Source organism: Simochromis diagramma, unplaced genomic scaffold, assembly GCF_900408965.1.
Source record: "Simochromis diagramma unplaced genomic scaffold, fSimDia1.1 OVJJ01000389.1, whole genome shotgun sequence".
In the NCBI taxonomy this organism is placed as follows: Eukaryota; Metazoa; Chordata; class Actinopteri; order Cichliformes; family Cichlidae; genus Simochromis; species Simochromis diagramma.
In genome coordinates, this window is record NW_024387227.1 from 954,675 (window position 1) to 970,329 (window position 15,655).

Genomic DNA, 15,655 nt, shown 5'->3' on the forward strand with positions numbered 1-15,655 from the left:
GATTGTGCAGTGTTAAAGTCTAGACATAAAAGATCTTCGGGGATCGAGGTTACTTAGCAACGCAGTATCTGAGCAGTTAGGAACTCCCCGCTTTGACTTGAAATCAATGAACACGCTGTAATTACAGAATCAATTGTAGGTGCATTCAGGTCGAAAAACTGTGCATCACACGGGCAGACAGCAAGACACACTGAGGTTTATGTTGGAAACTCGTTCATCGCCTCCACACAAAGAATAAGACTTCCGTAGACATGACACAGCTGGGACAGACGAGTGTGAATCATTCTGCCCGCAGTAATTTAAAGTCTGCCTTACTCCACATGATCTTCAGCATTTGGCCCTGGTCATTGTGTGAGCATGTGCAGGCCAGCCCATCATAAAACTAATGCTACACCCTTCATTTCCTGTTGGTTTTTTGCTTGTTTTACACCAGTAGGAGCTACCGTCTTGCTTAATAAGTCCCAGTCTTCAGCCAGGATACTGGTGTCTCTGTCAGTGTGGTTTGTGGTGTGTGAGCATGTCTACAGTATAGGCAAATCTACTGTACCGCCCTGCGGGTGATGGTTGTGGTCAAACGCCTCTGCTCTTTTTCCACTGATCAGAGCTTTCAGTAAACAATGTTCATTCTTTCCAAATGCACTCTGAAGCTTTTCTGTCTTACAGAAACGACGCTAACTGATGCATAAATGTGGTAAATCAGGGCTAAAACTGTAAGTTTGCTCTTGCCCTTTCACAAGGATTCAAAGTGGTGGTAATTTTCCAAGGACTTATTTGTGTTAAGTGGCTGTAATTTAAGAGGAGAATCATTTGTGTCACGTGGAGCGTTGTGCCTGGTGCTCCTTTGTGTGCCCTTGCAACAGCAGTAAAACTACAAAGTTTGGTGATTTTGTGAAGATGGTGTAGGTTTGGCTTCATGGCATTACTGTAGGAAAAGTTAGTTAATGGTTACAGCTGCATTGTGTTTGCCATCAAAAGCTCTTATTGCTTACTGGTGCACTTCATGTGCGTTTACTATTTTCTGTGAGAACCAAAGTGAAATTATCTCACAAAGATCTCACAAATGTCATTTACACTGTTTATGAATTTGTGTTGTTTCTGATGAACACCATACCGCACAATGGCCTGCTCCTGTCTCTCTTTATGTTTTGTTTCACTTTCAGTAACATCAGGAAAAGATGAATGACACCGAAAGCTAAAGCACTGCTGACAGGTGTCTTGCTGGTAAGTTACAGAGTGGGTAGAAGTCAAGTTGGGGTTTTTTCGTATGCACTGTCGTCATTTACACTGTTTATGAATTTGTGTTGTTTCTCTTTCTAGTTTGGGATTATTCCTGTTCAATTTTACTCATTAGGATAATGATGTTTTAACAATTACTCTATGTGTGTGACAATGTCTGTGTACGTGTGATGCTGACCTGACAACTTTGGTCCCGCCCCTGATGACCTGCATGTCCACATTACAGGTCCCGTTTGAATGTGAGACGAGGTTGATCTCTGAGAACTCAGCCTACGTGGCGAAGGAGAAAAGAGGATAATTTAATCAGTTATGCAATGTTGATACAATCTGATGCTTATGATTGGTTATTTGTGCTTTTAATAAATAACATTGTTTCATTGTTGAAGGTTTTTGTGCAGGAAATTCTGTCCAATGTGCTATTTCTCTCTCTCATAAAGCTACTTTCACAGCATGCACATTATTCATTATTAATCATTTGAATGAATGAGTCATGGTGCAATCAAAACAAACAATTAAAAAAAAAACTTCCACTTTTATCAAATGTCCTTAAACGACACTTTTCAACCTCACAGACTTTTCCTGCTGTTATTTACTTACGCAGTCACGTTGTGTTATGCAGCGTAAATAAACCGTGTGCTTGTGCAGCAAAACAATGTACATGGGTGCTCTTTGGTGTGGTCGAAAAAACAGCGAAGATCTGTCTGTGACTCATAGCTGCCGACTTCTGTCTCCACTGGTGTCTATTTCACATCTGTGGTGAGGCTTGAGGTTGTAATTTAACTGTCAACATCTATTAGGTGTGAAACTGTTTGGTGTGAAACCCCAGAGAATAGTCATCTCAAATGCAGTAACCGAGCACTGCAAAAGGATTTTCTGGTTAGTTGGCTGAACCAATATGAAACCACTGTGACAGCCAAATCCTACATCTGAAACAACGTGAGCAAAAATAACTGTACAGCCTAATACACAGGTCCTGTATATTTTACTGTACTTTTTTTTGTTTTACAAGTCTAGCCAACTGTTCATGCGTGGACACTCACTTTACTGGACAAAGGAGAAGACAGATGAGGACAATAAAATTTTATGATGTTTAAAAAACAAAGTAAATCAATGTAAAGCCAGACGTATACAAAACAGTTGATTATTTTTCCATTTTTCCGCACCAAAACACCTCAAAAAAGTATTACTGTACGTGAAGGTTACGTAAGAAAATGTGGCCAAATCAAACAGCTTCGTTTACAAGGTCATCAGCAACATTAGATTTCAACATTAAAGAGACGTCATGTCTTGACAGCAGCTGTATGTGTTAATGTTAAGGTTTAGTTTGCTATGAGGTGACAATATGAGAATCCTGGGGGTAAATTTTAACACCATCAACCTCATATGTTGTTTGACGATGCTGGTGGTGATGGTGTGAAGCAGGTAACATTTACCAGGTTCACACAATCTTGTGTTTAGCCTGTTAGCATTCTAAAATGTTTATCAGCATAATATGACCTAGTGGCTTAAAATACTACTGATGTTTACAGTAATGTTTCTAGTTTTCCAAGAGATTTAAGCTAAACTAAAGAGAAAACTTAAATTCCTCTCAGATCATTACAGCTGCGAAAAGCATCTTCTGTTGTTATTATTAATGATACTCAATAGAATGTCAGTTCACTTTGATGACTGGCATCTCTTTTCTGTAGCATCACATATTTATTAAATCCAGCATGATACCTGCTCCACTTTGATGTCATATTCCCCAAGGACCTTCTTTCCTCGAAACACTTTGCCCCTGCAAAAGAAGAGAAGTGTTTTAGTTTGCTATTGCACACACCAAACCTCTCAGTTGTCTATGCTGCCCTCTACTGGACAATATAGCTGCTGTGGCACAAATGGGAGACAGAAAATGGAGGCCTTTGTTTGTGCACTTCTAATGGCCAAACTTTCTCATATTTGCATGACGAAGCATATTTTAATGAGCCTTTGTGAACATATTACAAAAGATACAGTAGATAAGAAGGCCGTGCTGAAACTGCAGTTGGTCATGGTGGTGACGTTAAATTTTGATCCAAACTGTAAAACATTTTGCAGTTTGAATGATAAATGCTTCCAATAAGTGTGTTGTTCGATGTTTACGTACTAATATCTCGGCCGCCAATCGCTCAAGAGTGACGTAGAAATAGATTGCAAGTAAACACAAACAGGCAGACAGATGGAGAGCAGGCAGGAAAAGACAGACAGGCACAGAGAATGAGAAGAGCAATAGAGGCACAAAGACCGTCAGCCAAAACACAAGCAGGATGTTTTTATTATACACAGGCATCACAAATGGATCGCAGAGTGTTTACTGCACATCCATCATCAAACCGTACACTGACTCTTAAAAAAAAGAAGAAGCAATAACCAAGAACATGAATCAAAAACAGCAGACATGTTTTGGAAGTCGCATCTGATAGCTTTTCTTTATGAGTCTTCACCAAATTTATTATGAAATACTTTGTGAGATGTCTTTTCAGGAAACTCCAGGAGACGAGATGCATCTAAAAAGATGGAGAAGTGAGTTCTCCAAACACATTTGGATCCCGGGTAAAACGACTCCCTCTCTAATCTCACTCCTAATTGAACCTCCTTCAATTATTCATTCAAACAGACATCCTCGACAAATATTATGCCAGCTCATGTACCACAATTTATCATGACATCAGATTGCACACGCACACATGGTTCCTCTCTGTGCTGTCAATTAAAAATATTTGCAGGGATTTTTTCCACATAACCTCACAGGGACCTCGTGTAATGCGGCACGCAGGCATCTGGCTCGTTAGTGTGGTTCATTAGGATTAGACCATCTGTGAGAGAAACACTTTGAGGATATGATGCCTTAACTTCTGACAATCAATAACCACACCAACAAAATTGGTGACCTTATAACTGCAGCAATATATCTTTATTAGCCCTACTAGAAAGCGATCGTTTTAGTGTGTGTGTGTGTCTCAGCACAGGCAGCTGATTAAACACACTGCACTGGTGACACCCATGAATTCACCACTGAAGCCTCTACTGCATCGTGAAAAATGACCACCCCATGCCACGCATCATACTTATGAATGAAAAATGTCATCACTTCCCACAGCATTGACTCAACAAGTTACACCACAGTGCCTCCAAACAGAGTATTGAGAGTCAAACATAGCTGGTGCCTCTGCTGCTGAATGGGTTTAGGAGCAAATGAGGGTTCAGTATGTGTTCAGTATCTGGTGCATGAAGCAAACAATACACAGAGATATGCAATACCAGGGCAACACACTAATGGACAATTATAGAGCTCTACTGAAAGACAGCTGATGGAGCCTCTTTGTTTAATTCCATTAAAAAGAATAATGCTGCTGTCACATAGCAAAATGCAGGACGTGCACATAAATATCCTCAACTGAGCTGTAAGTGAACTTCTGGGAGTGAATTTTTACTGGATAGGAACAGAGATGACCTGTACATTCAATGTGTGTGTGATGACAAAATGTTGTTGTATCAGATGTCCACAAAGCTGTATTACTGCGATTTATTCTCAGTAAAGATTGACCACTGACACTGTCACACTTAAGTAGCAAAAGTAAATGCAAACAGGTGACTTTTTACATATCCAGCACACAAGCAGCGACCTTAGCCTGCATCTAGTTATGTGTTTGTGCAACTCGATATATCCTGTATTCACTTGTGCTTTTTGCCACTACTTAAAGGAAATGTCTAATTATTTAGCAGCTAAATCCTCCACAGTGTAATTCACCGGGTAAGCTATGTTATAACTACATCTGTACTACATCTTTGCTGCTTGCTAAGGCTGGAAATTAGTTTTGCAGGCTAGTAAATATATCTATAACATAGCTTTAAATATTGCACAGTGCAAATGCTTAGCTGGAACATACAGTTCAATGGTTTGCATTACCTGAAGCTAAAACTACTTGGTTCTCAAATAATGCAACAATCATGCATGTAACACAGCTTAGAGTAGCTTAAAACCACGTTGAAAAGAGGTAAGGTTTTTGCCTCACCTAGTGGAAAAAAAGCAGTTTCACTTGCAAGTCAAAGTAAACCACTGTAGGTCAGTAGGAGGAAGTTACCCTTTACACACGACCCAGTTTCCAGCAAACCCAGAATAGTATACAATAAGATAGAAGGCATAAAGGTAGAAACAATGCTTTGCCATGCCAGCACAGACTTACAGTGGCTTGCAAAAGTATTCGGCCCCCTTGAACTTTTCCACATTTTGTCACATTACAGCCACAAACATGAATCAATTTTATTGGAATTCCACGTGAAAGACAAATACAAAGTGGTGTACACGTGAGAAGTGGAGCGAAAAATCATACATGATTCCAAACATTTTTTACAAATAAATAACTGAAAAGTGGGGTGTGTGTGTAATTATTCAAGAAGTATGGAACAACTGTAAACCTAGCCGTCCATACTTCTTTCATTTCAGAATGATCACTTGAACAGTGCTCCGTGGGATGTTCAAGGCTTGGGAAATCTTTTTGTAGCCTAAGCCTGCTTTAAATTTCTCAATAACTTTATCCCTGACCTATCTGGTGTCTAAATCCAATCGAGAATCTTTGGCAAGATCTGAAAACTGCTGTTCACAAACGCTGTCCATCTAATCTGACTGAGCTGGAGCTGTTTTGCAAAGAAGAATGGGCAAGAATTTCAGTCTCTAGATGTGCAAAGCTGGTAGAGACATACCCTAAAAGACTGGCAGCTGTAATTGCAGCAAAAGGTGGTTCTACAAAGTATTGACTCAGGGGGCTGAATAATAATAATAATAATAATAATAATAATAATAATTTTTTATTTATGAGCATCTTTCAAGTCACCCAAGGACACTTTACAATAGGATAAAACACTTAGTAAAACAATGGCAGAATAAGAACAATAAAATAAAAGCACAAGATAAAATTAACAAACAGTGGATTCACAGTGAATATGCAGATTTGAACAGATGAGTTTTGAGTTGGGATTCAAACTGAGAGAGAACCAATGTTTCTTATTTCTGGGGGCAGAGAGTTCCACAGCCTGGGAGCAGAGCAGCTGAAAACTTTGCTTCCCATGGTGGTGAGGCGGAAGGAAGGTACAGCAAGCTGGATAGAAGAAGAAGATCGAAGTGAACGGGCAGAACAGGTAGTGGTTAACAGGTCAGAAAAGTAAGGAGCAGCGAGGTTATGAATGGCCTTGAAGGTGAGCAGAAGAAATAAAATGGCCTGCATTTGTATAGCGCTTTTCTAGTCCCTAAGGACCCCAAAGCGCTTCACACTACATTCAGTCATTCACCCATTCACACACACATTAACACTGGCGATGGCAAGCTATATTGTAGCCACAGCTGCCCTGGGGCGCACTGACAGAGGTTTGAATATTATCCGGAATTTCACAGGGAGCCAGTGAAGTTCCTGAAGAACAGGGGTGATGTGCTGGTAGGAGGGGGTTCTGGTGATAATGCGAGCAGCAGAGTTCTGAACCAGTTGGAGCTTATGGAGGGATTTTTGGGGGAGACCATGCAGAAGAGAAATGCAGTAGTCAATACGGGAGGTAACAAGACTATGGACAAGAATGGACGTAGACTGGGTGGAAAGAGAAGGAAGCAATCTGTTAATGTTACGTAGATGGAAGTAGGCAGAACGGGTGAGATTATTGATGTGAGATTTATAGGAAAGTGAACTGTCTAGGATGACACCAAGGCTCTTAACCTGAGGAGAAGGGAAAACTGTGGAGTTATCGATGGTGAGTGAGAAATGGTTCGCCTTCAGAAGGTTGGATTTGGTGCCAATAAGGAGGATCTCAGTTTTATCCTCATTGAGCTTTAGAAAATTAGAGGTAAACCAGGATTTTAACTCAGATAGACATTCTGAAAGGGAGGAAGGTGGGAGGGAGGAATCAGGTTTGTAAGAGAGATAACTGGGTGTCATCAGCAAAACAGTGAAACTGAAGATCAAATTTGTGGAAAATGGTACCTAGCTCCGCCGGCGACAGGAGCGATAGCTGCCCGCGAAGGCGCAGGAGCTCAGCGGCACCCCACTTTGAGTTATTTATTTGTAAAAATGTTTGGAATCATGTATGATTTTCGTTCCACTTCTCACGTGTACACCACTTTGTGTTGGTCTTTCACGTGGAATTCCAATAAAATTGATTCATGTTTGTGGCTGTAATGTGACAAAATGTGGAAAAGTTCAAGGGAGCCGAATACTTTTGCAAGCCACTGTATGCACCCTCAGGCAAAGACTGTTATACTGAAAGCTTTCTCTCTGTTACATCCATTCAAGCCTCTGTTTCCTTCAGCATAATGAGCACTCTCAGGGGGCAGATAGTGTGACTAGTTCTGTTAGGCTATGGGATGCCATACATCCCAAAGCTGCCAAAAACAAATCATCTCTGACAGGTTATTCCTAAGTTTTCATGTATTTATTACATAGCATCCACTAATGTCCTAAAAAATAAACACATATAGTTGAGCAGAGTTTAATAGTGTTGCCCAGAGACACACACCCACTGCTGCTTTGTTATTCTAGAGAAAACCGAAAAGTGTGTTCAATCCATCAGCAGTGACGGACTACACGGCATTAAAGTGCACTGCAGCAGAGATCAACATTATGAGGAAATATGTACAGAGCAATTCCCCAAAAGTCTATTAGCTTGTGTTAAAGCAACAATTCAATGTAAATGAAATTTTACATTGAACCCCACCATCAAACTGTGTAAACAACATTTGTTGTTAATATTGATCTCTCTCTCTCTCTCTCTCTCTAAATATATATATATCTATATATATCTATATATAAAGATATATATAGATATATATGCATTAAGACTGTGGTAGACATTATCAAAATGAGCCTAACAGACAAAAATAGAAGACCAAATTACAAAAAAATGGGTTGTTTTGTAAAATGTAAATAAAAACAGAATGCATTGATTTGCAGCTTTGCAGATAGAATAGAATAGAATAGAATAGAATAGAATTCAACTTTATTGTCATTGCACATGCACAGGTACAGGGCAACGAAATGCAGATCTCATAAACCCATATTTTATTCACAATGTATTAAATGTTTATGGAAAAACATGAGCTCATTTTCAATTTTATGGCAGCAACATGTCTCATGGGGGAAGCAAAAGGCTGGAAAGGTAAGTGGCACTGAAAAGAAACAGTTGGAGGAACATTTAGGAACTAATTAGGTTAATTGGTAGCAGGTCAGTGACATGATTGGATATAAAAAGAGTTGTGGCAAGGCAAACGCAGGCTGTATGTGTGTCATGCTGGGGTCTTTAAACACATGCAAGCGTTACAAAGAACTTCTTAGAATGGCAGTTTCTCAGTAGTAAAGGTGGGCTGTCACATTTGGAGAATGAAGATGTTCGGACCCAGATGCAAGGACGAAAGAAAACAGCATTCCAATAACATACAGCTGTTTATTTAGGCTGATTAAATTCCAGGAGAAACAAAAACTGTATAAGGCACGCAGATTAAACAGTACAACATGACAAAGAACAGAAGCAAAGTGAGGGTCTGCAGATACAAGAACTAATCGGAAAATTGGAAACATAAGGTAACCAGACACAGCTGAAACTGATCAAGAATGACAAGACAAAGGATGTAAACCCAGGAACAAGCCACAGAAGAAAACAGCTACCAAAATACAACAGGGGAATATCGAACAGCGAGATGGAGACTTAAAAAGACACGGGGGAAGAAAAATGAGGCAGCATATACAGTGGGGCAAAAAAGTATTTAGTCAGCCACCGATTGTGCAAGTTCCCCCACTTAAAATAATGACAGAGGTCAGTAATTTGCACCAGAGGTACACTTCAACTGTGAGAGACAGAATGTGAAAAAAAAGTCCATGAATTCACATGGTAGGATTTGTAAAGAATTTATTCGTAAATTAGGGTGGAAAATAAGTATTTGGTCACCTCAAACAAGGAAAATCTCTGGCTCTCACAGACCTGTAACGTCTTCTGTAAGAAGCTTTTCTGTCCCCCACTCGTTACCTGTATGAATGGCACCTGTTTGAACTCATCATCTGTATAAAAGACACCTGTCCACAGCCTCAAACAGTCAGACTCCAAACTCCGCCATGGCCAAGACCAAAGAGCTTTCGAAGGACACCAGGAAAAGTATTGTAGACCTGCACCAGACTGGGAAGAGTGAATCTACAATAGGCAAGCAGCTTGGTGTGAAAAAAATCAACTGTGGGAGCAATCATCAGAAAATGGAAGACATACAAGACCACTGATAATCTCCCTCGATCTGGGGCTCCACGCAAGATCTACATCCCGTGGGGTCAAAATGATCATGAGAACGGTGAGCAAAGATCCCAGAACCACACGGGGGGACCTGGTGAATGACCTGCAGAGAGCTGGGACCAAAGTAACAAAGGTCACCATCAGTAACACACTACAACGGCAGGGAATCAAATCCCGCAGTGCCAGACGTGTTCCGCTGCTGAAGCCAGTGCATGTCCAGGCCCGTCTGAAGTTTGCCAGAGAGCACATGGATGATACAGCAGAGGATTGGGAGAATGTCATGTGGTCAGATGAAACCAAAGTAGAACTTTTTGGTATAAACTCAACTCGTCGTGTTTGGAGGAAGAAGAATACTGAGTTGCATCCCAAGAACACCATACCTACTGTGAAGCATGGGGGTGGAAACATCATGCTATGGGGCTGTTTTTCTGCCAAGGGGACAGGACGACTGATCCGTGTTAAGGACAGAATGAATGGGGCCATGTATCGTGAGATTTTGAGCCAAAACCTCCTTCCATCAGTGAGAACTTTGAAGATGAAACAAGGCTGGGTCTTCCAACATGACAATGATCCAAAACACACCGCCCGGGCAACAAAGGAGTGGCTCCGTAAGAAGCATTTGAAAGTCCTGGAGTGGCCTAGCCAGTCTCCAGACCTCAACCCCATAGAAAATCTGTGGCGGGAATTGAAAGTCCGTGTTGCTCGGCGACAGCCCCAAAACATCACTGCTCTCGAGAAGATCTGCATGGAGGAATGGGCCAAAATACTAGCTACTGTGTGTGCAAACCTGGTAAAGACCTATAGTAAACGTTTGACCTCTGTTATTGCCAACAAAGGTTATGTTACAAAGTATTGAGTTGTATTTTTGTTATTGACCAAATACTTATTTTCCACCCTGATTTACGAATAAATTCTTTACAAATCCTACCATGTGGATTCATGGATTTTTTTTTTTCACATTCTGTCTCTCACAGTTGAAGTGTACCTCTGGTGCAAATTACTGACCTCTGTCATCATTTTAGGTGGGGGAACTTGCACAATAAATACTTTTTTGCCCCACTGTAATTGAAACCCAAGAAATGAGTTTACAGCTCAGAAACTAGATTGCAAAATGTGGCTCAAACTAAGGTGAGATTCAGATACTGAAACTTTTTACTGCTACATAAAAAGCTAAAAGCACCATAAATGCAAGAATCCAAATGTGACTAGAAATAAAGCAAAGCTAACAACGAAAGCCATCAACATTATCGTCATCATTAGACGCTTATGATCTCAGGCAGCACTGCGTTAAAAACCTTCATGGTTCCATCGTGGAAATCATAGCATGGGTTCATGAACACTTGCAGAAATTTGTGAACACAGTTCACTGTGTCATCCATAAATGCGGAGATTGAGGCAAAAGGAAACTATTCTTTGGTCATACAAATTGAAATGTGAAATTATGTTTGGAAACATATATGCTGCCTGCTCCAGTCTAAAGAACAGAGAGACCATGCTGCTTGTTCAAAAGCCTACATCTGTTCCAGCATGCATCAGAGTCTATAGAATTAGCAGCTTGCACATCTGGAAAGGCACCATCATGCCTTTTTCAGGGAAGACCTTTTATATTATAGCACGAAAATGCTAAACTGTTTACTACATCTATCACAACAGCAGGGCTTCGCAGAAGACTCCAGGTGGCCTCACCAATTGAAAACATTTGAAGAATACAATGTCCCAAAATTGCTGAGCAGCTAAAATCCTACGTCGGGCAGAAATGGGACAACATTCCTCTCCCAAAGGTCCAGCAGCTGGTTTCCTCAGTTCCCAGACATTTACTGCTGTTAAAAATTGAAGGGATGCGACACATTTGGCACATTTTGTTAGTTTAAACATTTGATATGTTTTCTATATCACAGATAAAATATGAATTTATGAGATCTGCAAATCATTGCATTCTGTTCTTATTTACATTTTACACAGCACCTCCAAATTTGGGGAATTGTCTTTGTAAAAGTAAATGTAAGCTTCAACTCATGAACATCAGCTAAATGCACCTGAAGTAAGTTTCTAATGGACTGAGTTGATAAGAGTTAGGGATAAAAGAAATGTCTGCATGGTTACATAATAGTCAAATGGCTTCAATTTAGTAAAAAGAGAAGCGATACACAGTAGCAATTAGTAATGGTTCTGTGTTAAGTGGATGTGTTACTGAAATTGTGAACTTCTGGAACAGATGCAGATATTTCTATGATGTTTTTAACTGTAGAAATTACTCTGTGGGAACCTCATATTCAGCTCAGCACACCATTTGTCACATTTGTCTGTAAAGTTTAGCAATGCAGTCCATTATAAAATGTTACTATCTCAAATGACATAGATGGTTTAGATGCATATTTTGTGAACTACAGTAACAGCAGGCCAAATTATCGAGGACTTCTTACTGGTCTAAATGTAACGGTTGAGCTCATTTTTCTACGATCATTTAATATGATTCCACTTTTGCTATTGATTGGTGGAGTCCATGAGTCTGCCTGTGGAAATTAAGCCTTTCAAATCAATGCATAGTAATGGCAGAGAGACAGCAATAAGAAGAGGAAGAGAAGAGGAAAAGATGACAAAGACAGATGAGAGCAAAAGGCAAAGAAATGAGTGCCAGCAGTATTGCAGATGCAGAAAATAAAGATAACATGCAATAGCTCTAGCATCACGCTCTGCATAATTCTGCTAAAAAGTCAGATAGTAGTAGATTTTTCAGTTCTTAAAGTTTTTACTCTGCTCCTAGGCTCCTAGGCACAGAAGAGAGAAACTTCACACCAAAAGCCACACACTTCACGTCTGGCTGCTAAAAGGTCATGAAATAGACAGGAACATTTCAACAAATATCTACCCTGAAAGATGTATACATGGCCTAAAGTCCTGTATCATACAATGAGATTTACTTGGCAAGTATACAGTCAATAATCGTGGTATAATGACTGTATCTGCTGCCTATTATATCCTATTACACATACATATATAAACATTATGATAGAAAGTGTTCCTTGGCACTCTATTTCTCCACTCTTTTCTCTCCTATTTTAGCTGTTGTTTATCCTTCAGAGGCATTTTTCCACCTCTCACTCAGTAGTTAGGGTTGATAATTGATTCAGTGTGTAGGTGCATCTAAAAGATGCAAGAAAACAAAAGAGTTGTGCACAAGTGATCATGCAAGGTACTTTGTGTTAATTGTGGAAATATTATATTGCTGACACACTTGCCTACCAGTAGAGAAGACAGAGAAAAATGTAAGTTGTCAAGTTATGCAAACATTTTGAAAAGAACAAAGCTGTGATTTTAATAAATGAAAGCTGATCTACTGTAGTTTCATATGATCAAGAATGCTTTAATTTTTACAACATGACTGCTGTCCCTTCTTTTGTTGTGGCAATCCGAGCCAGTATTCGCCTTTGCCTCTACTGGATCTACACTTGACATTGTGGAAATCAAGATTCCGGCTGCTGGGGTAGAAGGGCATTATAAGTGTCTGCTCAAGTGTAGTGAGAGACAGCTGGTGCAAACAGACAATGTAGGTGCATGAAAATGAAACACAGGGATCGGTGAACTTTGCAGGCTGTACATCAAGAATTCATTTCCAGTCTCTATGGAAACTTTCGGACTACATCCTGAGTATAAGTTTTTGTGTCATATGGTGGAAAGATGAATAAATAGCATCATCTGAAATCACTGGCTAAGGTGTTTATGTTGGACTACCAAGGAAAGGTGTGAGAAAACAGAAATCCTTAACAGGATATAAGTGGAGTATGTATTTATACACTCTTGTTCAAAAAGGGATACCTGCTATTTTGTCATGTTAAACTGTAGATTTCATACAGTGGTGTTTACAACTCCTATTACAGAGCAATGCAAACTGGCTCTAACCACAATATAATGAAACCCTGGTGTTTAACTGAGCATGAGGACAGTTCCTCTGAGCCAAAAAGACTGTCTTCAAAAAGACACCGCACAGGTCCTCACAGGCAGCTTCATTAAACACCAGTAAACGATAGACTATGCTCATTATTGATGGGGAGCATTAATTATTGTTGGATGAAATAAAATCCTCAAAGGTACACTATATTTCACGTAAAAAAAAAACAGTCTGCTTTCCTTTAAATGCACTAAAATTCAAAACAATATATGATAAACATTGAATGAATACAGACATACAGTTAAGTGAAAAATACTTAATGGAACTCTATGCAGTACTGGGAAAACTGGGGAAAAGTACACGCCTACTTCTTCCATATGAATTAAGAGAGTAAATCACCTGATCATCATCAAGTGTGACCACACCTATAAAAGCAGAAGTTGTGGTTGTTTGCTGGTCTGGAGTACTCAGGCGTGTGTGTTAACGCAAAAAGAAGAGAAAAGAGAAAGCCTTCTCTAAAAACCTAACATGGCAACATGGCTTCAGCCTTCAAAGTTTTGGAACAATTTTCTCTCGACAGATGAGACCAAAGTGGAGATGTGTGCCCATGATGCACTGCACCATGTTTGGTGAAAACCAAACACAGCACAGTAGTGGAGGGATGATGATTTGGGATTGTTTCACAGCCACAGAACCTGAGCATCTTGCAGACATTGAGTCGACAATGACCTCCTCTGTGTATTCTAGAGTTAAATGTAAGGATGTGACAGATAAAGCTTAGTAGAAACTGAATGATAATACAGGACAAAGATCTTAAGCACAGCAACAATTCTACAAAAAAATAAGTGAAAAAGAAAAGGAGCAAAATTTTGTGATGGCCTAATCATAGTCCAGACCTTAACCTGACTTAAATGCAGTCCCAAGACTTTAAGAGAGCTGTGCATAAACGAATATCCACAAACTCCAGTGAACTGAAGCAACATTGTAAAGTGTGATATTAGAGTCTGATCAAGTCATACAAAAAAGAATTACTTCAAGTTATTGCTGCTAAAAGTGGCTCTGCAGGGTACAGAATCATGAAATGAACTTGGTTATACAAAAGAGTTCTTAGAGACCTGTGAAAACCTTTTTTTTTTACATTACTGTATATGATATTAGGATTTATTTTTCATTTTTTACAAGTATACTTGTCTATTTGATCTTTAATTTTTCTTTGACACTGCTCACACTGATTTATTATAATCTATCAATTTAGTTTCCAAGCTTTGTCTGACCATGTTGTGACAAGCAGCTTTCTGATGACTCATGCTAGTTGAGAAGGCCACAGTAAATCACTAAGAAACTCACAGACACTGACAGATCAAGGCATGAATAGGCAAACATAATTTACTCTCCTGCCTTTCTCTCACTAAGCAGGGTATCAGTCTTTTTTACTGACACTCCGTGCTCTTGCTCAATGTTAAAATTGGTCAGGAGGGCCAGACTTTTGATAGGCTGTGCTGATGGAACAGACACAGCATAGAAACCATTGAATCAGTGGTATTGACTTGTACATTCTTGCCTTGAGGTGTAGATGTCGCTTGAATTATTTAGCCGCGGACCAGGGGGGCTGTAACTCCTCCTGCTATCATCCTCCTTCAGTGAGCCCTACAGGAAAGCAGGTATCCCAGAGACTGAAGCTCATTTGTGTGTCTAGAAACCACTGCATGTTGTGGAAAGCAGGTCATATGATAAATTATGGCTCCTCTGATTTCAATTAAATACAGAATATTGAAAGTATTAGAATTTACAGGAAAATGGTTTAAATATGTTTGCTGTTCGGGTTTTAATTTAAAATGGAGAAATAAATTTTAGATACATTTTTCTTTTGAAGTTTTTTGGGACGGCAGTGAATTAACTGTCAGTGAGTGATAACTGTTTCGCTGCTGATGGAAGCAACAACATGACGAATGCAGAGGCACACGTGAGCTTTCTGTTTGTTCCAACTCTGTGCATTAGAAATAGCTACCATTCACAGCAAATATACAGCCAAAGCCAGAGTAATCAAATAGCTTCTTAGGAGTGGATTGCCTGGGACTAGCTAATCCTTAATGTGTAGCAGCCCACTTCAAGACCAGGCTGAAGGAGACTCCACGACATGCAGGTGGCTGCATGGAGAGGGTCGATGTGACGTTGATTTCTGTACATAAATTGGATAAAATATGATTGTTTGACTTGACTTGTCCAATTACTTCTGAAGTCCCAAACATTGTA

At 39.7% G+C, this 15,655-nt stretch overlaps 1 protein-coding gene across 2 annotated transcripts in view; it reads right to left on the reverse strand.

Annotated features, from left to right (window-relative positions):
• Positions 1–15,655, reverse strand: part of syn2b (synapsin IIb) — an 81,747-nt gene that overhangs the window by 26,834 nt on the left and 39,258 nt on the right. For both annotated transcript variants that reach the window (XM_040052232.1, XM_040052231.1), the window contains exons 2-3: positions 2,956–3,013; positions 1,415–1,506 (exon numbers count right to left, since the gene is read on the reverse strand). In XM_040052232.1, coding sequence (XP_039908166.1) covers positions 1,415–1,506; positions 2,956–3,013 — 150 coding nt within the window. The remainder of the gene's footprint in view (positions 1–1,414; positions 1,507–2,955; positions 3,014–15,655) is intronic.